At 41.8% G+C, this 26,686-nt stretch overlaps 1 protein-coding gene, 5 non-coding genes and 1 pseudogene across 9 annotated transcripts in view; all 7 read left to right on the forward strand.

Moving 5' to 3' along the window:
* The window catches only part of LOC112075866 (piggyBac transposable element-derived protein 4-like), a 32,205-nt gene that overhangs the window by 2,238 nt on the left and 3,281 nt on the right, over positions 1–26,686 (forward strand). Inside the window, exons 1-9 of one of the 4 annotated variants that reach the window (XR_011477536.1) lie at positions 7–201; positions 425–464; positions 766–815; positions 1,055–1,127; positions 1,486–1,533; positions 1,860–1,918; positions 4,292–4,339; positions 4,725–4,769; positions 5,469–5,605. Coding sequence is in view for 1 of the 4 variants with exons in the window: in XM_024142792.2 (XP_023998560.2) it covers positions 110–201; positions 26,369–26,416 (140 nt within the window). In the remaining 3 variants the exon portion in view is untranslated. Of the gene's footprint in view, positions 1–6; positions 202–424; positions 465–765; positions 816–1,054; positions 1,128–1,485; positions 1,534–1,859; positions 1,919–3,491; positions 3,545–4,291; positions 4,340–4,724; positions 4,770–5,468; positions 5,606–26,368; positions 26,417–26,686 lie in introns of those variants that run through there. The other 3 variants (XR_011477537.1, XM_070441099.1, XM_024142792.2) reach the window with 3 other exon arrangements.
* LOC112075870 (small nucleolar RNA SNORD29) lies at positions 628–691 on the forward strand. Its single transcript, XR_002895060.1, has one exon. It is a non-coding gene; the product is annotated as a small nucleolar RNA SNORD29 (small nucleolar RNA).
* On the forward strand, positions 1,298–1,369 carry LOC112075877 (small nucleolar RNA SNORD30). Its single transcript, XR_002895065.1, has one exon. It is a non-coding gene; the product is annotated as a small nucleolar RNA SNORD30 (small nucleolar RNA).
* Positions 1,700–1,826, forward strand: LOC112075874 (small nucleolar RNA SNORD22). Its single transcript, XR_002895062.1, has one exon. It is a non-coding gene; the product is annotated as a small nucleolar RNA SNORD22 (small nucleolar RNA).
* On the forward strand, positions 1,954–2,028 carry LOC112075873 (small nucleolar RNA SNORD31; annotated as a pseudogene).
* LOC112075879 (small nucleolar RNA SNORD31) lies at positions 3,595–3,664 on the forward strand. The gene has a single exon (XR_002895067.1). It is a non-coding gene; the product is annotated as a small nucleolar RNA SNORD31 (small nucleolar RNA).
* Positions 26,584–26,647, forward strand: LOC112075876 (small nucleolar RNA SNORD29). Its single transcript, XR_002895064.1, has one exon. It is a non-coding gene; the product is annotated as a small nucleolar RNA SNORD29 (small nucleolar RNA).

The raw sequence follows: 26,686 nt of genomic DNA on the forward strand, positions 1-26,686 counted from the left end.
TTTGGTGATGCTAACTTTGATCTGATGGCCTCCTTGTCCTGTGTTCCAAAGCCTCTTGTAGTAATATACAGACTAGTAAGTCACTAACATGGATGTGTTCTTTGCTCAGGTCTGCATTACTTGTGACACGACTTCCTGGCTTCAAGGCATCTGAACAGATTCTCCACTTGGAGTTCCATTCTGGAATAGGAATGTGTGCTGGTGAGTTCCATTTGAGTTTATTCACTGGTGTTCAGGACAGTTCTAATGGCACCATTTCTATATGGTCACTACTTCCGGGCTTTATATGATGATCTATTGACAAGCATATGTCTGATTATTTTGTGAAGCTACTGTTTATTCTGATGGGCTCTATTTAAGAACTTTCTATCTTCTCATAGAAGCCAGGCAAAAACTAACATTTATTTTGTGATTCCTTCTTTAGCATTCAGACCACGAGACTGATGCGCTTTGTGGAAATCCAGGTTGGTGAAATGTTAAGACACTAGTACCCCACTTCCCTTTATAGTGCACTACCTTAGACCAGGACCCATGCACTATCAAGGGGATAGGGTGTGACTTTGGATGCAGGCATTTTCCCCTTTTGGCTGGCCAACTGTACAAGATGGCTACCGGGACGTGCTACAGTCCCAATGATGATGAACTTAGCTCACTTTGAACCGATGTGAAACGACATGAACTACTGAGTGACTGTAGCTAATGCAGAAGTTAGTCATCAATTTCTCCATCATCACACTAATAAAGTGTTTACCTCTCATTCTTCAGGGTTTGAGTGCTGTGGTCAGTGGAATTGCAGCGTGGACTCAAACATACTGGTAAGTTGTGGTTCTGAAACTGTCCCAAATGGTGCGCTTATAGTGCACTTCTTTGACCACTACTTTAAGTGCCTTAGTCAGAAGAAGTGCACTAGAAAGGGAGGTCTTTCCCAGAATAACAATCGTTCTCTACAACCACATGATAAACCTTTTTAGATTTTTGTTTGTCTGAATTCCTGTTGATAAATAACCTGAGAACCTGCAGAGTAAAGAACCCTCGCTTGACTGTCTTGTTGCAGCCTAGTTTCACGTCCTCCATTTTGTCTTACAGTTGACTGTCCTGAAACAAGATGGCTGCTCTAAGCTATGCAGGTAAGGATCCATCCAGTCTAAATGTATATTTTAACACCAGTGTCTTGTCCTGGAAGTGGTAGTTAAAACATTCATTAAGTTTATTGTATAGATATCTACATAGCGTTGTCAACTTTTACTTGTATAGTTTAGCTGAACGTAACATGTTTGAGGGATCCCGTCCTTCTGCTGAACATGATGAATATTCTCTTTGGAATCTCGTTCGTCTGAACTCCTGTTGAGAAAAGGAATAGCTGACTTCAGCAGAGGGCTACGTAACCTGTCATAAAGGCTACATATGTAATGTCTAACCCCTCCATGTGCCTGCCTGGTATCTGGTCCCCATCCAGACTTTAACCTGAAGCAAATGTCTTCGTAGGTTCTTCTGTTTGTGGCTGAACAAGGAGCCGTGATGCCAACTAGACTGGTGAGTTTTGGTTAATGAGTACGTTCGGTAATTGTCACGGGAAATGAATCTAGTCCTTGTATCTTAACCAGAGCCTCTTCTTTAGCCACAAGCTATAACCAGTCTAGTATTAACTGACTGCAAACAGAGTGAACGGTTGATGTTTGGTAGTCGTGGTGACTCTGGCTCCTAGTGATGACACCCGCACGTGTCTTACGCCCTGCGTCGACGACAGAACCAGAAAAGGTGGACCCACTGGCGTTGCCAGGGCAACAAGGGGACAGCTGGTTGGGGTTACCAACTGTCTGATGGGACCAGAGATGTTTATTTGGACTCCTCTCCTTCAGGTCCTGATGGTGGTACCAGACTGGTCACTAGAAGATGCCTGTTACTGAACTACCACAAGGTGTGTATGATCGACTTTACTTCTGTCCTTTATAATGTAGAAGTGATGATTTCCTGTTACCGCCCCAGTCTGATGTTAAGCTGACTGATTGGTTAGTGAACTGATCTACACTATAGCAGTGAGGTCTGGTCCTGAGGACCCAGAGGAGTGGTGGGTCACCAGGATTAGATAATGCTGTGCTGTAGACTGATCTAATGTCTGACCACTAGTTCTTACAATACCACTTAATTATCCCTCAACTCCTCCCCCAGTTGATGTCCTTGTGGGTCTGCAGTCTTCAGGAAGGTGTGTATGATTGTGTTTTTACAGCCTCTTCACTCACTTACCTTTCACCTCTTGCACTTGCTACCAACTCCACCTACCTTCTACCTACTCATTAACTTCTTATGGCTGCAATCCAGTTAACGGGATAATATGACAACAGCCAGTGAAAGTGCAGGGTGCCAAATTCAAAAAAACTAAACTCATAATTAAAATTCCTCAGACTGTTTTATACCAATTTAAAGGTAATCTTGTTGTTAATCCCACGTGTCCAATTTCAAATATGCTTTTAAGCGAAAGCACTACAAACGATTGTTAGATCACACCAAACCACAATAAGCAAAGCCATTTTTCCAGCAAAAGGTAGCAGCCACAAAAAGCGCAAATAGAGAGAAAATGATTCACTAACCTTTGATCTTCATCAGATGACACTCRTAGGACTTCATGTTACACAATACGTGTTTTTTTGATAAAGTTCATATTTATATAAAAAATCTGAGTTTACATTGGCGTGTTACATTCACTAGTTCCAAAAACATTGAGGGATTTTGCATAGCCACATCGTTTAAACAGAAATACTATTCATAAATGGGGAGTTCTGGACTTGACATCTAATGGAAGTCGTAGGAAGTGAATACTCATTCATATATCGCTGTGATTTCAATGGGATCTTGATTAAAATGCAACCAGCCTCAATTTCCACTTCCTGTTTGGGTTTCTCCGTTTTTTTGCCCGCTATGTGAGTTCTGTTATACTCACAGACATAATTTCAACAGTTTTAGAAACTTCAGTGTTTTCTATCCAATAATAATATGCATATATTAGTAACGGACTGAGGAGCAGGCCGTTTACTCTGGGCACCTTTCATCCAATCTACTCAATACTGCCCCTGCAGCCATAAGTAGTTAACATCACTGAGGGAACTACAATTCCCATGAACGCTTAACTACAGCGCACACCCACCACATGGAACATTCTGGAATGCTGTACGTGATGAAGTAACATAACAGTTGGTTGGCTTCTGTCCGGTGCTCTGTGGCTGGCATCAACGCAGGTTTCCCATCGGTCCTCCTGTGGGTTGGGCAGACACTGACAAGCCTGCTCTTCTGGTGTTTGGGGCAGGGCTAAGGTGGTCTGCCTGCCTGGAGGGAGGGTGTCTGGGTGGGGAGCTTGTAGCCAGACCTTGGACCACTGGCTGGATGGCTACAATGACTGAAGCTGGGCCTGATCTCATTTCAGAATGCTCTGCATATAGTCTGCAGTACCTAATGTACTTCTGCATAATGTTTAATTTGGTATCTGTTCCTTCCAGGTCCTAACTGTTCCAGCCTGGCCACTGGAGAACTGTTGCTGCACTACCTCAAGGTGTGTAGGATCAACTTTGATCTGTTGCCATTAACTTCTGTCCTTTATAATGTAGAAGTGATGATTTCCTGTTACCGCCCCAGTCTGATGTTAAGCTGACTGATTGGTTACTGAACTGATCTATACTCTAGAGCAGTGTTTCACAATCCTGGTTCTGGGGACCTAGATGTAAGGCTTTGTTTAGACACAGCTCAATTCTGATCTTTCACTAATTAGTCTTGCGTAATCAGATCAGTAACGATCTGGTGTGATTGATATTTTCACCAATTAGTCATCTGAATTGGTCTGCCTGTGTAAACGCTGAATTAGGTGAATAATGCTATCAAGGGTTTGAGTGTAATCGGGTGTAGGGTGGTATTCAGGTTTTCACTGGCAGTGCTGTCCCAGCATATTAACACTTAACACGTTGAGTTGTGAATTCTGTCCTGTAATTAGATCACCTGGTCAACAGTGAGGGACTCACAATGCTCTGGTCTCATTCTTGTAAACAAACACCATGTGACTGGACCTACTGTAAAATACATAAGTAGCTATCAATATAAACTTCATAGAAATAATCTAAATGTTATTGGTGAAACCCTGTTTTCCAAATACCCTGGTATACCACCCAAGCCTAGTTCTGGGGTGGAAACACTTGTTGACAGTTTTGGGGTCCCCAGGATTAGAATACACTGCTATAGACTGATCTCATGTCTGACTACAAGGTCTTACAATGTCACTTCATGCTTTTCTACTTTCTCCCTCTAGGTTTCTGCCTCCCTGGTTGAGGTCCTAATGTCTGCCGTGTTCGGAAAGGTGTGTGACTTTTGACAGCATTGTAACGCTCCACATTAAGCATTCTGGAATGTTGTAAATGATGAAAGTATTACGCAACTCACCAGTCAGGTGGCAATCCTGTCCTGTGCTCTGGGCTGGATAAAGGTCTGGCCTCCCATCGGCCCTCCTGTGGGTTGGGCAGACACTGACAAGCCTGCTCTTGTCCAGGGGGCAGGGGTAAGGTGGGCTGCCTGCCTGGAGGGAGGGTGTCTGGGTGGGGGCTTGATCCCAGACCCTGGACCACTGGCTGGATGGCTGCAATGACTGAACTAGACACTCCTGATCTGGTTTCAGAATGCTCTGAATGTAGTCTAGTAAAATAAGATTGGTTTTATTTGGTTTTAAAACTGTTCTGTCTTTTTAGAGCTCGTTGGCTGCTGAAGTGTTGCTGTACTGGTGGAGCGGGAAGGTGTGTAGTGGGAATGACTTACGGTTCCAGTATTATAATACACTGAGTATAGAGGACATTAAACCTTCCTAATATTGAGTTTGCCCTCAGAACCGCCTCAGTTGTCTACAAGGGGTCTGAAAGCGTTCCACAGGGATGTTGGCCCGTGACACAACTGTGGGTCGGCATTGGAGTCAAGTTGGCTGGCTGTCCTTTGGGTGGTGGACCAGTGTTGATACACATAAGAGACTGTTGTTCTTGACAAACCAGCAATGTTTCATTTGAGCTAAACCGGTCCACCTGGCTAAGTCTTTCTTGTCCATTTACCCTCTGAGTGGTACACATACACAATCCATGTCTTGTGGTTTAAAACCCTTTTAACCTGTCTGCATCTACACTGATTTAACAAGTGATGTCAATAAGGGGTAGCTTTCACCTGGTCAGGTTAATGTATTGTCCACTCGGTGTATATGTGTTGTAATGGAAAATGGGTGCAACTCAATATTAGGAAGATGTTGTTAATGTACTGTTTAATGTTCCTCTTGGATCATCACACTGACCCATGCAATTTGTTATAAACTACATACTCTGACATCATTACCGCCCCAGTCTGATGTAACGCTGACTGATTGGTTACGCTCTGATCAAGTCATCTCATACCTTGTGTATTAGTCCCTACAGTATCACCAGGGTTTAATTCTCGCCCTATTTTCCCTCTAGCTCTCCTGTTGTACACCATGTTGTACATCTTGGTCAGCAAGGAAGTGAGACGTCTCGTTGGCCTGGTTTTCCCCAGTTCCAAGTCAATTCAACCCTGTGACATTGTGTTTTGATGTATAAAATAATCTACAAATTAATGCTCGTTGTATTTTTCTTTCTTGGTGGTAGTAAATCAGACGTGGTGAATTTGGCCATTTTGAATGAACCATGTGGTCTGAATTCAATACTGAACAATTTGATATTTCCTTTCATCTCAAATCTTTACATCGTTATTCTAATGGTTGTAACGGTAACATTTCACTGGCTATAGAAAGTTAACTGACTTCAATAATTCTACGCCATTTATTTGTTTATGAAATTGTTATTGTGAGCAGCATGTTTTATGTAGTAGGCTTAGACACGATGGGACAGTTTATAGCTAATATTGGAATAAACTCAGTTTACGCTGCAAAAAATACCGCCAAAATATGGTGTGAAAATAAAGCGTTCACTCGGGCTCTTTACCATGGGGCGAAAAGTAAATTCCGGTATATTTAACTGCGTGTGTATCATGGACATCAATGTGCCATCTTGTAGTCTCGAAACCCTAAATGGGTTACCTCTGGTTCGTTCAACCATTCCTAAGGTGGAAAGAATAGGGTTTTGGGATCGACGGCGAAAACGGGGGTTATAATGGCGCTGCATGGGTCAACATGTTTGCGTTGGTCGTCAAGCATTTACGGTGATATAGTGTCTACCGAAGTCGGGTCATTAATCATTTCGAGCTGTTAAGGAAGTGAGTTTGTGTTTATACAGGATTTACCGTCAACCAATCGTATCAATGCACAGCTATTTGGAGCCCCGAAATGTTACACAATGAGGCGCACAGTGATGCGGTAGGGAACTGAATTTGGGCTCTGACCACTACAAGGTAATTCAGTGTTGGCTCTTTTGACGCTGGTTTCCCGGACACTAGAATACCTGTATGTCTCTAGTGGTGAACTGGGATAGTGCAGCAGAACACCACTGGATAGAATACCTGTATGTCTCTAGTGGTGTAACGGATGAGGTTCGAGCAGAAACCACTGGATAGAAATACCTGTATGTCTCTAGTGGTGAACTGGGATAGTGGCAGCAGAACACCACTGGATAGAATACCTGTATGTCTCTAGTGGTGAACTGGGAGTGCAGCAGAACACCACTGGATAGAATACCTGTATGTCTCTAGTGGTGAGCTGGGATAGTGTAAGGCAGAATGCAACAGTCCTATAATTTTTATCACTCAGATGGATGGTATTTTCTGTGGCATTAAAAAAGGTCTTAGTCTGACATTGGACATGGTGCCAAATAACTTTCATCTGACTGATGCATGCTTTCATTAAAGGAAAATTCCACCCAAAACGGTCTTTTGTATTTGCAAAATGCATATAGGGGATTTCTGTGTTTTGAAAGTTACATATCTTGAGAACTTGATTATTGACAAGCAAAACATTTTGGGAACTGTTACAATGGACTAATGAAACAAATACCAAAATATGGTTTTTGGGTGGAGTTTTCCTTCAACTGGTTTCTAGAACTCCCTGGAAAACTGTATTTTATGGTATTATTCTGTAGTGATGAAATTAAAACCTTTTCAAGACATGAAGTCAAACATTACACACCAACACTAACCATGTGGGGTGACTGAATTTAATATACAGTTACACACCAACACTAACCATGGTGGGGTGACTGAATTTAATATACAGTTACATACCAACACTACCAAGTTACAGTACACAACACTAACCATTGGATCATTGTTATACTAACTTCCGCGACGCATATAAGGCCCTGCCCCGCCCTCCTTTCGGAAAAGCTGACCACGACTCCATTTTGTTGCTTCCAGCCTACAAACAGAAACTAAAACAGCAAGCTCCCGAGCTCAGGTCTGTTCAACGCTGGTCTGACCAATCTGATTCCACGCTTCAAGACTGCTTCGATCACGTGGATTGGGATATGTTCCGCATTGCGTCCAACAACAACATTGACGAATATGCTGATTCGGTGAGCGAGTTCATTAGAAAGTGCATTGACGATGTCGTACCCACAGCAACGATTAAAACATTCCCAAACCAGAAACCGTGGATTGATGGCAGCATTCGCGTGAAACTGAAAGCGTGAACCACTGCTTTTAACCAGGGCAAGGTGACCGAAAACATGACCGAATACAAACAGTTGAGCTATTCCTCCGCAAGGCAATCAAACAAGCTAAGTCCCAGTATAGAGACAAAGTAGAGTCGCAATTCAACAGCTCAGACACAAGAGGTATGTGGCAGGGTCTACAGTCAATCACGGATTACAAAAAGAAACCAGCCCCGTCGCGGACCAGGAATGTCTTGCTCCCAGACAGACTAAATAACTTTTTGCTCGCTTTGAGGACAATACAGTGCCACTGACACGGCCCGCTACCAAAAACCTGCGGGCTCTCCTTCACTGCAGCCGAGGTGAGTAAAACATTAAACGTGTTAACCCTCGCAAGCTGCGACCCAGACGGCATTCCCAGCCACGTCTCAGAGCATGCGCAGACCAGCTGGCTGGTGTGTTTAAGGACATATTCAATCAATCCTTATCCCAGTCTGCTGTTCCCACATGCTTCAAGAGGGCCACCATTGTTCCGATTCCCCAAGAAAGCTATGGTAACTGAGCTAAACGACTACCGCCCGTAGCACTCACTTGCGTCATCATGAAGTACTTTGAGAGACTAGTCAAGACCATACACCTCCACCCTACCTGACACCCTAGACCCACTCCAATTTGCTTACCGACCCAATAGGTCCACAGACGACGCAATCGCAACCACACTGCACACTGGCCTAACCATCTGGACAAGGGAATACCTATGGAGAATGCTGTTCATTGACTACACTCAGCATTAACACCATAGTACCCTCCAAACTCGTCATCAAGCTCGAGACCCCTGGGTCTCGACCCTGCCCTGTGCAACTGGGTCCTGGACTTCCTGACGGGCCGCCCCCAGGTGGTGAGGGAGGTAACAACATCTCCACCCCTGCCCTCAACACTGGGGCCCCACAAGGGTGCTTTCTGAGCCCTCTCCTGTACTCCCTGGTTCACCCACGACTGCGTAGCCATGCACGCCTCCAACTCAATCATCAAGTTTGCGGACGACACTACAGTGGTAGGCTTGATTACCAACAACGACGAGACGGCCTACAGGGAGGAGGTGAGGCCCCGGTGTGTGGTGTCAGGAAAATAACCTCACACTCAACGTCAAAACAAAAAGGAGATGATTGGACTTCAGGAAACAGCAAAGGGAGCACCCCCCTATCCACATCGACGGAGTAGTGGAGAAGTGGAAAGTTTTAAGTTCCTTGGTGTACACATCACGGACATAACTGAATTGGTCCACCAACAGACAGCGTTGTGAAGAAGGCGCAGCAGCGCCTCTTCAACCTCAGGAGGCTGAAGAAATTCGGCTTGTCACCAAAAGCCTCACAAATCTACCAGATGCACTCGAGAGCATCCTGTCGGGCTGTATCCACGCCTGGTACGGCAACTGCTCCGCCAGTAAAAACAACAAAAAAATAAAAAAAAAAAAACAAACAAACGTAAGGCTCTCCAGAGGGTAGTGAGTCTGCACAACGCATCACCGGGGCAAACTACCTGCCCTCCAGGACACCTACACCACCCGATGTCACAGGAAAGGCCATAAAGATCTCAAGGGACAACAACCACCCGAGCCACTGCCTGTTCACCCGCGCTATCATCCAGAAGGCGAGGTCAGTACAGGTGCATCAAAAGCAGGGACCGAGAGACTGAAAAACAGCTTCTTATCTCAAGGCCATCAGACTGTTAAACAGCCACCATAACATTTAGTGGCTGCTGCCAACATACTGACTCAACTCCAGCCACTTTAAATAATGGAAATTGAGAAATTATGTAAAAATGTACACTCCCACTTTAAACAAATGCCACTATAATATTAATGTTACATACCCTACATTACTCATTCTCATATGTATATGTATATACTGTACTCTATATCATCTTACTGCATCTTGCCATCTTTATTAATACATGTATCACTAGCCACTTTAAACTATGCCACTTTATGTTTACATACCCTACATTACTCATCTCATATGTATAACTGATTACACTTACCATCTACTGCATCTTGCCTATGCCGTTCTGTACCATCACTCATTCATATATCTTTATGTACATATTCTTTATCCCTTACACTTGTGTGTATAAGGTAGTGTTGTGAATTGTTAGGTTAGATTACTTGTTGTGTTATTACTGCATTGTCGGAACTAGAAGCACAAGCATTTCGCTACACTCGCATTATACATCTGCTAACCATGTGTATGTGACAAATAAAATTTGATTTTGATTTGACCATGGTGGGGTGACTGAATTTAATATACAGTTACATACCAAAACTAACCATGGTGGGGTGACTGAATTTAATATACAGTTACACACCAAAACTAACCATGGTGGAGTGACAATGTAATATACAGTTATACACAAACACAAACCATGGTGGAGTGACTGAATTGAATAAATGGTTACACACAAACACTAACCATGGTGGGGTGACTGAATTGAATAAATGGTTACACACAAACACTAAACATGGTGAGGTGACTGAATTGAATAAATGGTTACACACAAACACTAACCATGGTGGGGTGACTGAATTATAATAACAGAAACATTAAAGTGAAGCACTGGTTGGCAGAAAACCAATAAAACACTGTAAACAGTTATTGCTCAGTATAATGGTAAAGTCATCAAGAATATTAACAATTATAAAACTATGAATATCTTTCCATAACTTTTTTTACATGTAGACAATGCCAAAATAAATACAAAATTGTTTCTGGATGCTCAACACAAAAAGTACAGTTAATGTTAACGTCTTTTTTGAGTTTCTTCAGGTAATGATTCGCAGGGTAATACATATGGATCATTCTGAAAGAGACCTCTGACCTTGTTAACAAGCAGGTATTTGTCTGGTAATAACCAGACTTTTTCCCCCAACAGATATTAGTGACCAATGTATTTCAGTAAGTTGTGACATAGGGAATGGATACAATATCCCTTTGAAATAAAGCACGTATAGATCTGTTGTTCTGAGGGAGCAAGGAGAAACACATTTTCCCTATCAACTGGATTAAGCCGAGGGTAGGTCAAGAAGGTGGGGTCTGGCTACACCTCTAAATAACATGAGAGTTCCAGATGGAATAGCATCAAAGACTATTATGGCGAACTCTCTCGGTGTAACAGGGATATTGTAACGAGATAAAAATTCCTCATAATTCAGTAACAATCCTTCTGCATTAAAAAGGTGACTCACCAGCAGGATATGATTATTGAACCCGTTCTTAGAAAATGAAGACTTGTTTCTATACAAAATATCCTTATTGTTCCAAATGAAATACCGATGCGGGGAAAAATGTTGTTTATATATTAACGATCACGCTAAGAATACTTGTCTATGAAAAGCTGATAATTTTGTAGGAATCTTATTAATGTTATAGTTACAAAGTAACATAAAATTGAAGTCACCAAAACGAGAGAAGATATGAGAGATGAAATTCCAAATTGAAGTTGGATTCTTTAAGAAATGTTTAGCCCAATTTATCTTAAGTATTATTCGAAGTTGGAAAATAAAAAAATTTGAGCCCACCATATTCATATGTGTACATAACGACAGATTTCCTAATATAATGTGTACGATTTTTCCAGATGAAGTTGAAAAGCATCTGGTCAACCGCTTGACCTATTTTGATGTCAAGATGGAGGGACTGGGCTGCATAAGTAAGTCTGGAGATACCTTCAGCTTTAGAAAGCAATACTCAACCTTTCAAGGATAAATCCCTCTGCAACCAATGGTTCAACTTCTTTTTTTCAATAATAGGTATGAAATTTAATGAACATCTTTCCTGTTGATCCTTAGACATGGTAATCTCAAGGTATGTTACTTTTTCCTTGACTGGAATATTGCAGATAGAGGGTATCACACAGTCTTTAACAGCAAACAATTCACACTTATTAAGGTTTAGGCAAAGACCAGATGCTTTGTAAAAAATATTTAGCACATCGACTTCTCTAGGAATCTGGTCAGCATCTTTCAAAAAGAGGGTGATGTCATCTACAAGCTGACTGATGATAATATCTCTGTCAGCAATAGAGATCCCTTTTAATAATATCTCTGTCAGCAATAGAGATCCCTTTTAATAATATATCTGTCAGCAATAGAGATCCCTTTTAACAAAATCTCTGTCAGCAATAGAGATCCCTTTTAATAATATCTCTGTCAGCAATAGAGATCCCTTTTAACAAAATCTCTGTCAGCAATAGAGATCCCTTTTAATAATATCTCTGTCAGCAATAGAGATCCCTTTTAATAATATCTCTGTCAGCAATAGAGATCCCTTTTAAATATCTCTGGATTTAACAAAACTTGTTGGGTTGCAAGCAGGAAAAGGTAAGGCGTAATTGGGCAACCTTGCCTAATTCCTCTTTTCAAATCAAATCTAGGAGAAGTGCCATACTTTTATTGACTGGAACTGTTCTCATTCATATAAAGAGTTTTAATAGTACTTCAAAATAATTCCCCAAAACCAAATTTCTCAAGGCAGAGAAATAGAAACTCATGTTCCTATGTATCGAAGGCTTTATAAAAGTCTAAGAATACAATAAAACTATATTGGAAGATTAAATCAGAATAGTCAATAAGGTCAAACACCAGTCGAATATTATTACATATATGTCTATTCTTCATGTCTTTGACCCAGATTGGGTCTCTTCTATAATTGAGTCCAATACTGCCTTCATTCTTTTTGCAAATATAGAGGTTAATATTTTGTAGTCGTTTTTGAGCAGACAGATTGGACGCCAATTATCGAGGAAAAGCAAGTCTTAGAGCTTAGAGATTAATAGAGCTTAATGTAATCAGACCTTGAGTCTGATTGGGAGGGAGAGCATTATTGGGGTGGCAGGTAGCCTAGTGGTTAGAGCGTTGGACTAGTAACCGAAAGGTTGCAAGATCAAATCCCCGAGCTGACAAGGTAAAAATCTGTTGTTCTGCCCCTGAACAAGGGCCTGTTTCCTAGGCCGTCATTGAAATTAAGAATTTGTTCTTAACTGACTTGCCTAGTTAAATAATACTTTAAAAAAAAATATTTACAATGCTTTCAGAAAAGACCTCTAACAGAAATGGGGCTAACTGTTGAGGAAAATGTCTTGTAAAACTCGGCAGTCCCAGGAGACGTATTATTTTTAAGGTGTTCAATAGAATAAATGATCTCTTCAACTATAATAGGGTCACCACACTGTTCCATTTCAGCCTACCCAATTGATTTCACATCCACCAGAGAGTAAAAAAAAAAAAGAGTTGAGGACACCTCACAATACTTAGAACTATATAAATTCCTGTAGAAGTTGCAACTAAAGTTAGAGATTAATTAGGGACCATCTGTGATGAGAACAGTCATTTTGATTGTTGAATTGTATTATTTTTAGAGTGGTATTTTTCTAACCTGAAAAAAATAAGATTCATTTTGTTCACCCTCCTCTAGCCACTTCTTCCTAGATCTGACAAAGGCTCCCTCTGCTTTCAGTTCATACAGGCTCCCTCTGCTTTCAGTTCATACAGGCTCCCCCTGCTTTCAGTTCATACAGGCTCCCTCTGCATTCAGTTTATACTGGCTCCCTCTGCTTTCAGTTTATACTGTCTTCCCCTGCTTTCAGTTCATACCAGCGGTCCGCTCTGCATCAGTTTATACGCTCCCTCTGCTTTCAGTTTATACTGCTCCCTCTGCTTTCAGTTCATACAGGCTCCCTCTGCTTTCAGTCTATACTGGCTCCCTCTGCTTTCAGTTCATACAGGCTCCCTCTGCTTTTCAGTTCATACAGGCTCCCCCTGCTTTCAGTTCATACAGGCTCCCTCTGCTTTCAGTTCTATAACGGCTCCCTCTGCTTTCAGTTTATACTGGCTCCCTCTGCTTTCAGTTCATACAGGCTCCCTCTGCTTTCAGTTCATACAGGCTCCCTCTGCTTTCAGTTCATACAGGCTCCCTCTGCTTTCAGTCTATACGGCTCCCCTGCTTTCAGTTCATACAGGCTCCCTCTGCTTCAGTTCATACAGGCTCCCTCTGCTTTCAGTTCATACAGGCTCCCTCTGCTTTCAGTCTATACTGGCTCCCTCTGCTTTCAGTTTATACAGGCCTCCTCTGCTTTCAGTTCATACAGGCTCCCTCTGCTTTCAGTTCATACAGGCTCCCTCTGCTTTCAGTCTATACTAGGCTCCCTCTGCTTTCAGTTTATACAGGCTCCCTCGCCTTCAGTTTATACTGTCTCCCTTCTGCTTTCAGGTTATACATATCATCCAACTTGTGTTGTAGCTCAAACACAGAACAGACTTGTCCACCTCAGAGACTTTTCAACAGCTTTTGAACAAGAGAGGTGGATCTTTGTAATTACACTTTCTTCTTCAGCTCTCCTTGCTTGGCAACAATACTCCCCATATTTTTCCAACTTCATTTAAAAAGCTCCCAGTTATTGCTGTATGAATTGTCATTTATAGACTTGTTCCAGAAGTGTGTAATTCAATTATCTCCATTTTGACCAACTCATGTTAATAATATAGAGCTATTAAGCTTCCAGTTGGATGCTCTGCCAATGCCATTATCAGAGATAAACAGTGTAATGATCAGTATTAAATAACTCTATGATCAGTAAGGGGAGTAGACAGGATATTAACAGAATAGTATAGTTTATCAAAACATTTAAACACCAAACCCAAGATGAGACTTGTCATTAGGAAACTTTACTCTCCAAATATCTATAATATCAAACCTTTCCATAAACTGGCCTCAAACGTCATAGAAGTGGACTGTCCCGGAGACCATTTATCAATACATAATATTCTGAGAAATATTAAAATCCCCACCTACTAGAAGTAAAGCATTAGGAACTTGGCTAGCCAATGGAGATACGCTTTTCCAAAGATTCAAAGTAACTGATCGTTTTCAAGTTTGGATAGAACCCATAAATGTTGGTAAGAGTTGATGTTGTTACAGTTATGACAAGACAAAGAAAGTGACCAATAGTGTCCTGTCCCAGTCAGAGGCAAAAAATACAAAAAAGTGACCAATAGGGTCCCAGTCAGAGCAAAAATACAAAGAAACGGACCAATAGGGTCCCAGTCAGAGCAAAAAATACTTCATTGAAATTATATTGAGTAGTGGTAACTCCAGCAGTGGGGGGGGGGGGGGTATGGGGGGAAAACCGCACTGGTTGACTTGACAAACAAACGACTAAGACGAATGGCACCAGAGAGACAGGAAACACAGGATAAATACACCTGGTACACCAGAGAGACATGGAACACAGGAAAATACCTGGGAAACAGAGCGACAACCAGGAGGGTGGTGGAGACAATTCACACAGGCACTTTGCTGATGAAACAGATCAGGTGTGACGCCTTTCGTAGGAGCTGAGGTTTGCTTGGTTATAGGTCAAAGCAAGAAGGAAATCCTCGTCTGACACAGTAAGTGTCATAGAGTCTGTCAGGCCAGTATAGTTGTGGCAGTTGTCAATGAAAGCGTTTGTCTCCTGTGTAACAACGTTGGATGATGCCTGAGCATTGCAGGCTGAGGTAGTGTTAGGGTTCGTAAGTTCGACTGAGATAGGAACAATATGACACCTGAACTTGGGTCTTAAAATAAATGTTTAATTCAAAAAGTTAATAAATGGCAAATACAATTTCCGTATATACGGTTCAATGTTCATCACGCAGGATAAGACAGAGAACTGATTTTTCTGACAAGATAGTATATATATACTCGTGACAGAGGTTAGTTCCCGCCTTCCGAGCCGGCCTGTCAGAGTAGGAACTGGGCGTGTTTAGACTTACCAGCCTAACCAGTGTTGGTGTTGGCACATAAGCTAGTCCTAGCCCCTTTGCGCCTCTCTGTTGTCCCGTTGCTGCTGCTTTAGATTACGCTCCTTCACCCCAGAGACTGTGGTCAGACAGTTTATTATAACATTGTCTGAGATATCTGCACCTGTATACATTGTCCACTGTTCTCGCTCAAGGCTAACTACAGCTTCCCAGCACTCTTATCTGAGCTAACTGTTACTTCCAGCACACACACACAGACACCAGGCTCCCAGGCCAACAAGTTTTGTCCAATATCCAATCATATTTAATACAGTTGCTAATCACGTTTGTTATAGTATCAATCATATGTAATACAGTGCTAATATTCAATCATGTTTGTTATAGTATTTAATCACATATAATACAGTTGCTAATATTCAATCATTGTTTGTTATAAGTATTGTGGTTATTAGGCTATGACTCAGAACCTCACATATGTTTTTCGTGTGTATAGTTATCGTTATTGTCTAGTCACAGTCTCCTGATTCACCCCCTCCCTGGTGTCTCTCTAAGATTAGCACAGTCCGGCCACACAGTACAGCGCCCCACACTACTAATACTTGTTGCATACACACACATATTTCATACAGTACAGCGCTCTCTTTAACACACACACATCAGGCTGATATTAATGGTGATCAGAGCACTGGTAAGAGTAGAGACTAATGGAAAATGCAGGTTCACAAGAGTCAGCAATTCAAACTTTAATGCATAAGAAGCCCTACTAGCTTATAGTTAGTTAAGCATGTCAAAAAACCTTATAAAAACCCCACAGTAGCCATAAGATTTCTCTTTCTGTCAGCACGCTGTGACATTTTGGAAAATATCTTAATTCACCAATAACCTGTTTTTAGCAAGCAAAGTATTAATTTGGTAGTTCAAAATAATACACTTCACTATCTTTCAAAAGTTGGTATGCAGAGCTCGGTAGGAAGCGTGTGCTCAAGCTGCCATCTTGGAGCCTCCTCTCGAATGCAAATAAGTTAGAAATTGTGCTACTAATGCACGTCTCGTAAAAAGTAAATGTGTTTTTGTGTGGTTATCTTCTGGAAATTGTAGAAATAAAACATTTTCGTTCAGAAGTTCCAGCTAGGCAGGCTAACGTTAGTTAGCTAATTAACTTGCTAGCTATCATACAGTAGGCGTATATTAATAATTCTGTATTTAATTTAAGTAGACTTGCACTCATAATTGACCGTAGCTCACATAAAGCACCCATCATCGCGGGGTGAACGAGTGTCAAATTTCCGGCCAAGGGTGGTCCGTTTAAAAATCATTCATTCCTTTAAAAATCATAACGTCAGACGTCATCAGTGTGCGTCTACTTAATTGACGGCTGAGGGGATAGGGTGTCTTTTAAATGTTTGGACCTTAGCCAGAGGAGATTATATATGAAGTGAGGGATATCAACATCTAGTCATTCAATAATTTTAATTCGTGTGTTTACTCCTTATGTGTAAACGTTTTCATTATTCTCCTTTCAAGATGCTGACGACTCGGTGGAGAAAGTGCCGCTCCGGTAAGCTACGTGTTACTGAAATGTCAGCATTTTGCTGCCATGGTACAATTAAGCAATAATGCCCTCGAAGCCGGTGTTTGGGGGATATATTGGCACGGGTTTTGTTCGTCGATGGCCAGTAAACAGTGCCAATATATCCTCCAAACACCGGCTTCGAGGGCGTATCCCTTTTATACAACGGGTTACCAACATATTCAAATAATGATTGACATATTTTCATTAACGTTATTTAGCTGAATTTATTCATACTATTTAATTCTTCCTCAAACTATAGTACCAAGCCGGCTGGTCGTTCGTTCTATTGGTTCGTTCGACCCAGTCAGTCTTTGTTCTGTATCTATGGACGCGACCCAGTTGTTCAGTCTTTGTTCTGTATCTATGGACGCGACCCAGTTCAGTCTTTGTTCTGTATCTATGGACGCGACCCAGTTGTTCAGTCTTTGTTCTGTATCTATAGACGCGACCCAGTTGTTCAGTCTTTGTTCTGTATCTATGGACGCGACCCAGTTGTTCAGTCTTTGTTCTGTATCTATGTGTAGCAGTGTGATGTTGTTCCCCTAGATTACGCACCAAATTGCACACAAGGACCAATTCAAATAGGCCAGGTCAAGAGGGGATGTTAATAATTTGATAATAATAATAATAATTCAGTGTATTTTTTTATTTAATTACAGCTGCATAGCTAATGTTTTTATTTGGTGTACAAACACTTTTTCATACCAATATTGTACATACAAGTGATTGTAAAAGTTTTGTATATTTTGGTTTGGCCCATCGCGGGTTATCTGTATTCCCATACCACTTTATCGTTCTCTTTTGCCTGACCCTCGGCTAGCAAGGTGCCGGAGAGCTGTGACTGCACCAAGGGTAACGTGTGTGTTGTCTCTTCGTGTGCAGGGCAAATAAAAAGATTTCAACGAGCAGACCATCAGTTGTGGCAGCGTCCTAATTAAAAATACACAACGCAGAATGAACCACGCTACATATGGACGCGACCCAGTCGTTCAGTCTTTGTTCTGTATCTATGGACGCGACCCAGTCGTTCAGTCTTTGTTCTGTATCTATGGACGCGACCCAGTCGTTCGTTCTAAATGTTCCATTGTCATACTGGCTGTCAACGTTCTTACCTCCTGCTTGCTAGCTAACTACGGCTAATGTACAGTCATGTCACAGTGCAGACAGAATAACAACTGTAGCTGCATTTGTTTAAACTGTTTTCTAGTGACATTTAACAATGAGCTAATGAGGCACGATTAAATCTGACATAGAAAATGTGCCCTTTCGTTAGGACTCTGTTCAGAGGAGCTAGCCAACAACACAACTTCAAATTTAAGCTGGAAAGACAGCAAACTAGCCGCACTTCGTTTCGTTGGACTTTTTTTTTCAATTGACATTTATTTTTGTATATCCATAAAAATGATGCCAACTGATTCATAATTTCGACTGGCTGAGAAACACTGCCTGCCTCTCTCAATTCAATTCAAGGGCTTTACTGGCATGGGAAACATGTAAACATTGCCAAAGCAAGTGAAGTAGATAATAAACAATACACTCACAGAAGTTCCAAAATAATAGCGACATTTCAAATGTCTTATGTCTATATACAGTGTTGTAATGATGTGAAAATAGTTAAAGTACAAAAGAGAAAATAAATAAACATAAATATGGGCTGTATTTACAATGGTGTTTGTTCTTCACTTGTAACATGTCCCAAATCTTGCTGCTGTGATTACACATGGTGGTATTTCACCCAGTTGATATGAGAGTTTATTAAAATTGGGTTTGTTTTCAAAGTCTTTGTGGATCTGTGTAATCTGAGGGAAATGTGTGTCTCTCTAATTTGGTCATACATTTGGCAGGAGGTTAGGAAGTGCAGCTCAGTTTCCGCCTCATTTTGTGGGCAGTGTGCACATAGCCTGTGTCCCCTCTCTCGTCCTGACCCCTACACGTTCATTACTATGTGACAGCTGGAGATTGAATTTGAATATTGAAACAATGTTGGAGAGACAGACAGTAAAGTTTATACAAATCTCTGCTATTGAAAACTAAATGTTAGTATAAAAGAAATCTGAGAATGTCTAGATGCTTTTTTTATAGTGGAGATTAAGTTAATAACTTCCCTGCTTGGGCTGATGAGAGGGGTTTGCACAGTCAGAGTAAATAGGCATTTTAACATCATAGATTTAGCCGGTGGTAATTTGGGGAATAGACACTGGCTGGAATGCGCTTTTAACCAATCAGCTTTCAGGATTAGACCTACTGTTGTATAATGACATTCTGCAGTAGTAAAATGCAAGCTAATGTTAGTTTGCCAACTGGCTAGTTTGGTGGTTTTTGTTATCACCTAGCTTACCACGTGTCATGTTGGTGTTAGCTAGTAGGCTAGCTTTCCAGTTAGGAGTGACTGCACCATCATGAAAAATATAAGAATTTAAAGTCATAAGAGATGGCCAGATATGGAATTAAACAGATACTAACTAAACTGTCTGAATGAGTGTCTTAATTTTGTCAGCAAACTTATTGAATGATCTTTTACATCTACAGCATACTCTTACCGAATCAGCCTTTGAAGAAGAAACTTACCAGATTCTGAGTAGCATTTGGCCCCTGATTCGACTGTCGGTGCTGTGCTAATGACACCCTATTCTCAATAGTGTACTGCTTATTAACGTTGATCTGGTCAGAAGTAGTCGACTGTATTGGAAATAAGTTTCCATTAGCGACGATATCAATGTTGGGTTCTATATGCCTGCGTGTTGCCTGTTCATAAAGGGACCTCCCTATATTTCCCCCTGATCAACAGAAATGCAGGACAGATGCCAGGGAAATCCAGAACACATTGACCTGTGAGTGCATTGACTTACCACTAGGAACATTGGCTGTGTCCTGCTTTTTAAATTTATTGAATTTAACCTTTTTATTTAACTTGGCAAGTCAGTTAAGAACAAATTCTTATATTCAATGATGGCCTACCAAAAAACATCCTGGGGGATGGGGGCCTGGGATTAAAAATAAATAAATAAATACAATATAAATATAGGACAAAACACACATCACAACACAGAGAACTAAGATGACAACATAGCAAAACATGGCAAGACAACATGGTAGCAACACAAAACATGGTACAAACATTATTGGGCAAAGACAACAGCAAGAAGGTAGAGACAACCATACATTACACAAAGCAGCCACAACTGTCAGTAAGAGTGTCCATGCCAGCAGCATACCACCCTGCATACCACTGCTGGCTTGCTTCTGAAGCTAAGCAGGGTTGGTCCTGGTCAGTCCCTGGATGGGAGACCAGGTGCTGCTGGAAGTGGTGTTGGAGGGCCAGTAGGAGGCACTCTTTCCTCTGGTCTAAACAAAGATCCCAATGCCCCAGGGCAGTGATTGGGGACACTGCTCTGTGTAGGGTGCCGTCTTTCGGATGGGACGTTAAACGGGTGTCCTGACTCTCTGAGGTCATTAAAGATCNGGTCATTAAAGATCCCATGGCACTTATCGTAAGAGTAGGGGTGTTAACCCCGGTGTCCTGGCTAAATTCCCAATCTGGCCCTCAACCATCACGGTCACCTAATAATCCCCAGTTTACAATTGGCTCATTCATCCCCCTCCTCTCCCCTGTAACTATTCCCCAGGTCGTTGCTGCAAATGAGAACGTGTTCTCAGTCAACTTACCTGGTAAAATAACGGTAAAATAAAAAAAATAAAAAATTGAGATAAACTGGCCAGTTTGTGGCATCTCGTTCCAGTCCGCTAGCTGCAGCGAACTAAAATAGTGACCCATGGATGTGTGCTTTGGGATCTTTAACAGAATGTGACTGGCAGAACGGGTGTTGTATGTGGAGGATGAGGGCTGCAGTTGATATCTCAGATAGGTGCCCCCCCCCCCAAGAGGGTTTTATAAATAAGCATTAACCAGTGGGTCTTGTGATGGGTATACAGAGATGACCAGTTTACAGAGGAGTATAGAGTGATGTCATATAAGTAGCATTGGTGGCAAATCTAATGGCCGAATGGTAAAGAACATCTAGCCGCCTGAGCACCCTTAGCTGCCGATCTATAAATTACGTCTCCGTAATCTAGCATGGGTAGGATGGTTATCTGAATCAGGGTTAGTATGGCAGCTGGGGTGAAAGAGAAGTGATTACGATTAAGGAAACCAAGTCTAGATTTAACTTTAGCCTGCAGCTTTGATATGTGCTGAGAGAAGGACAGTGTACCGTCTAGCCATACTCCCAGGTACTTGTATGAGGTGACTACCTCAAGCTCTAAACCCTCAGAGGTAGTAATCACACCTGTGGGGAGAGGGGCACTCTTCTTACCAAACCACATGACCTTTGTTTTGGAGGTGTTCAGAACAAGGTTAAGGGTAGAGAAAGCTTGTTGGACACTAAGAAAGCTTTGTTGTAGAGCATTTAACACAAAATCTGGGGAGGGGCCAGCTGAGTATAAGACTGTATAATAGAAAAAATAGAAACGGGGCTATAACAGTTAGGATCAGCTTGATCTCCCCCTTTAAAAAAAAAAAGATGAACCGTGGCTGCCTTCCAAGCAATGGGAACCTCCCCAGAAAGGAAAGGCAGGTTAAAAGTCATAGATAGGCTTGGCGATGATGGGGGCAGATACCTTAAAGGGTCAAGTTTAAGGAGCTCCTTTAGTACCTCGGACTCAGTGACTGCCTGCAGGGAGAAACTTTGTAGCGGGGCAGGGCAAAGAGAGGGAGAAGCATCGGGGAGAGTCACATTAGAAGGGGTGGGAGATGAGGAAATGTTGGACGGGCAAGGAGACATGGCTGAGTCAAATAGGAATCCTGACTTAATGAAATAGTGATTTAAAGAGCACAGCCATGTGCTTCTTTTTTTGTAATTATAGTTTTTATTTTCTTTCACATTACTACAACAATGCAATTTAATTACATTTAGCAGTAAACAATAACTTGACAGACTTGAATATACAGTGCACCGGGAAGCACCCAGACCCCACGCCCCGCCACATCCCCACTCGAAAACGGACCAAATAACAAATCCATTCTAGAGCAAGGCTGCAATGCAACGAAATGTGGAAAAAGGTCAAGGGGTGTGAACACCCCCCGACTGCACCCCCCTGAATGCACCACACACACAAAGATCTAAAAGGAAGCAAACTTTTATTTTCCCCCACACCCCCCCCCCCCGCATAACAACTATTACATAAAAGGAAAAACTAAAGTGAAACTCACCCCTCAGTCATCTATTTATGCATGTAGTCTATTAGATTGTTACATATTGTTTTCACTCTTTCTCTGAGAGAAAATGGCCCCAAACGTCAGAAAAGGTTTCAAGTTTGCCATTAATTTCATAAATCAATCTTTCATATGAAGCTGTTTCTGCCAAGAGTGTGCAAAGCTGTCATCAAGGCAAAGGGTGGCCACTTTGAAGAATCTAAAATATATTTATTATTATTTTTAAAAATTGGTTACTACATGATTCCATATGTGTTATTTCATAGTTTTGATGTCTTCACTATTATTCTACAATGTAAAAATAGTAAAATAAAAACCCTTGAATGAGTTAGTTTGTCCAAACTTTTGACTGGTACTGTAAAGCCCAGAATATCATATTATAGAGCACTACTCCTGGTTTATGGTCAACAGTAGTGCATAATTAGAAATGTGGTGCCATTGGAACTGTCCATGAACACCAGTGAAAAAAACACACATGGAACTCACCAGCACACACATTCCTATTCCAGAATGGAACTCACCAGCACACACATTCCTATTCCAGAATGGAACTCACCAGCACACACATTCCTATTCCAGAATGGAACTCACCAGCACACACATTCCTATTCCAGAATGGAACTCACCAGCACACACATTCCTATTCCAGAATGGAACTCACCAGCACACACATTCCTATTCCAGAATGGAACTCACCAGCACACACATTCACTATTCCAGAATGGAACTCACCAGCACACACATTCCTATTCCAGAATGGAACTCCAAGTGGAGATTCTGTTCAGATGCCTTGAAGTCAGGAAGTCATGTCACAAGTAATGCAGACCTGAGCAAAGAATACATCCATGTTAGTGACTTACTAGTCTGTATATTACTACAATAGGCTTTGGAACACAGGACAAGGCCATCAGATCAAAGTTAGCATCACCAAACATCAGATATATGCTTGTCATTGAGGATCATCATTTACAGCCAGTCACGTGTGAGTCAGTTACTACGTCCTGAAAGTCCACCCCAAAGTGCACTTCCCTATTTAGTTGTAAATCCATGACAGTTTGCCAAGTGCACACAAAGATACTTAGGGATTTTGGGCACAGGACCTTAATCTACTTTCCCAGTCGGTTAAAGTCATGGATACATTTGTAACCATATACTTCACAGCTGCGCTAATGCTAGTTAGCATTCACTTACAAAACTACCTTTTAACTTCTCTCAAACTGGACACAGAAATTGTATCCACTGACTTGGGAAGTATATGAAGGGCCTGAAGTATCCCTTTAAGGTAAAGGGCTGAGAAGGGATCAATTGTGGGTTCACAGCTCCAATCCAGATGTGTTGGTCATTACTGAGACGTGGTTAAGAAAGAGTGTTTTGAATACTGACGTTAACCTTTATGGTTATAACCTTTTTCGGCAAGACTGAACTTCCAAAGGTGGGGGAGTGGCAATATTTACCAGGGATCACCTTCAGTGATCGGTTGTCTCCACCAAGTCTGTCCCCAAACAATTGATTTTCTGGTTTTAAGCATTAAACTTCAAATAGCTCTTTGTTGACTGTTGCTGGGTGCTATCGTCCTCCATCAGCACCAGTCTGTACCCTACCTTCCCTAAGCTCTCTCCTGGCCCCTTACACTAAGTCTGAATTTGTCCTGCTAGGTGACCTGAACTGGGACATGCTTAAACCACATGACGAGGTCCTAAAGCAATGGGACTCCCTAAATCTTTCTCAGATTGTTACCAATCACACAAGGTATGACTCCAAACACCCAGAAAAGGCTACTCTCCTCGATTTTTATCTTCACAAATAATTCTGACAGGTATCAGTCTGGTGTTTTCTGTAATGACCTTAGTGATCACTGTTTTACAGCCTGTGTTCGTAATGTCTGTGAAACGACCTGTACTGATTTGTCATAAATGCTTGCTAAAAAACTTTAATGAGCAAGCCTTCCTTCATGAACTGGCCTCTGTAAATTGGCATAGAATCAGCTTGATCCCCTCTGTCGAAGACATTTTCACATGTTAACAAACACGCCTCCATAAAGAAAATGAGAATTAAAAACAGGTTCAGCCCCTTGGTTCGACTGATCTTGCAGAGTTACTCCACCTCAAGAATTGCATTTGGCGAAAGGCTCGGCATACGCGTACTGGCTCTCGTTTAGGCAAATGAGAAATAAGTGCACTCAGGCTATCCGGGAAGGCCAAAGTTAGTTACTTTAAGGAGCAGTTCTCTCTCTGTGGGTCTAACCCCAAGAAGTTCCGGAAAACGGTTAAAGATCTGGAGAATAAACCCTCCTCACGGCTGCCCATGTCCCTTAATGATGATGTGGTTGTTACTGACAAACGCATGGCTGACTTCCAGCGACGATGTGACGAGGAGCAGCAGCTAACTAAAGAGTCTGTGTAGCTCCAACTGTATTCTAACTAATTATTCAGCGCCTAGATACACATTTTGTTAACTAATTGTCCAAAATATTGGTTACATTTGAAAAACAACTTAGGAACCACAAAAGCAGACACTTACGATGAAAAAGAACACGTCTCTACCAGCAGCTGCTGCTAGCGAGGAAAATAGCGTAGAAGAACAGCCTGATGACCCAGTTCTAAATGAGATTCACAAAATTAACAAAAATCTCGAAGAGAAAATTGCGAAAGTGGGCGACGATGTGTCAGAAATAAAACATACAGTGGACATTCTCGACAACCAAGTTACAAAACGCAGAAGAGAGGATATCAACCTTGGAGGACAAGAACAACCGTCCAAACGAAACTGTTGAAATAATGAAGAATGTGATCGAAAAACTCAAGGAACGACTTCAGTACCAGGAAAATTACAGTCGAAGAAACACACTTCGTATCAGAGGGGTTTCCGAAATCCACATAAATGTGGAAGATTATGTTAGACATTTTACGCAATCTATTTGATAACACACCGGAGGATGTTAACATCATGACCATCGAAAGAACACCGACGACACTGCGCCCAGGACTAGCCCCACGCAACCCCCGGCCTATCCTGGTGAAATTCTTACCATACACTGACAGGGAGAAGGTCTGGCTCAGAGCCAAATAGCGTAGGACTTTTCACTGGAAAATGACAAAGGTGGAGGTTTTCCCGGACTTTACCAAGGAGGTTCAAGACAAGAGAAATGCGTTCACGGAGGTGAGTCCCCGCAAGAAACGGGGACTGAAATACTCGTTGCAATATCCTGCCGTGTTCTGGGTTACTGTGAGAGGATCACTACGTCGTTTCACGGACCCAAAGGAGGCAAAGAAGTACGTCAATGAGGCCGAAGTAGCGTGGTAGGCTATGGAAGATCTGCATGGTGTCAGTGGGCCATCACGGATGGAAGATCTGCATGGTGTCAGTGGGCCATCACGGATGGAAGATCTGCATGGTGTCAGTGGCCATCACGGATGGAAGATCTGCATGGTGTCAGTGGGCCATCACGGATGGAAGATCTGCATGGTGTCAGTGGGCCATCACGGATGGACTAACATTTCTCTCTCGGGTGATAGAACTCCCCACAGTCTCATTGTCTTTATGCTACGAATGCTGCCTATAATTAATCATTCGGGTTTACAGTTGACATCATTATTGTACTAGATTAAGCAAGATTATAGTCCAAACATATAATTCTGTATTATGGTTATAGTAGGGATACATGTATATGTGTGTGTGTGTGTGTGTATATATATATATATTATTTTAGTTTTCACTCTAACAGCAATAGTGGGTAGACCACACCAGGCGTGTTTAGGCCATGCGTGACGGGCGCAACCCAAAGTGTTATTCAGTAAATGTTATTTTACTGTTATGACCTCTGCCAGTCTTTTTTTGTGTGTTTTGTCCTCCGTTTACATACATGAACAGTCTAATTCCAAAAGACATGAATCAGTCTACATGAGAAAGGTCTTCGTGAGAATAATGATCAGCCTGTCTTTATGTTCAATGTTTTTGGTTGATCTATGACATGTCGTATTGCCTACTACATGATTCCATATCTGTTCGTAGTTTTGATGTCTTCACTGTTATTGTAGAAAATAGTGAAAATAAAGAAAAACCCTTGAATGAGTAGGTGTGTCCAAACTTTTGACTTCTACTGTATGTCTTGTGTTTTGTGAAGCTACTGTTTGATCTGATGGGCTCTATTTAAGAACCTTCTATCCTCTCACAGAAGCCAAACTATAACTAACATTCTTTTGTGATTCCTTCTATAGAATACCTGATTCCAGACCACGACACTGATGCGCTTTGTGAAAATTCAGGTTGGTGAAATGTTAAGACACTAGTACCCCACTTCCCTTTATAGTGCACGACCTTAGACCAGGACCCATGCACTATAAAGGGAATAGGGTGTGACTTTGGATGCAGGCAATTTCACTAGCCCCTTTTGACTGGCTAACTACAAGATGGCTACCGGGACGTGCTACAGTCCCAATGATGATGAACTTAGCTCACTTTGAACCGATGTGAAACGACATGAACTACTGAGTGACTATATAATGCAACAGTTAGTCATCGATTTCTCAATCATC

The sequence above is a fragment of the Salvelinus sp. IW2-2015 genome, unplaced genomic scaffold (assembly GCF_002910315.2).
Source record: "Salvelinus sp. IW2-2015 unplaced genomic scaffold, ASM291031v2 Un_scaffold3442, whole genome shotgun sequence".
NCBI classification, from domain to species: domain Eukaryota; kingdom Metazoa; phylum Chordata; class Actinopteri; order Salmoniformes; family Salmonidae; genus Salvelinus; species Salvelinus sp. IW2-2015.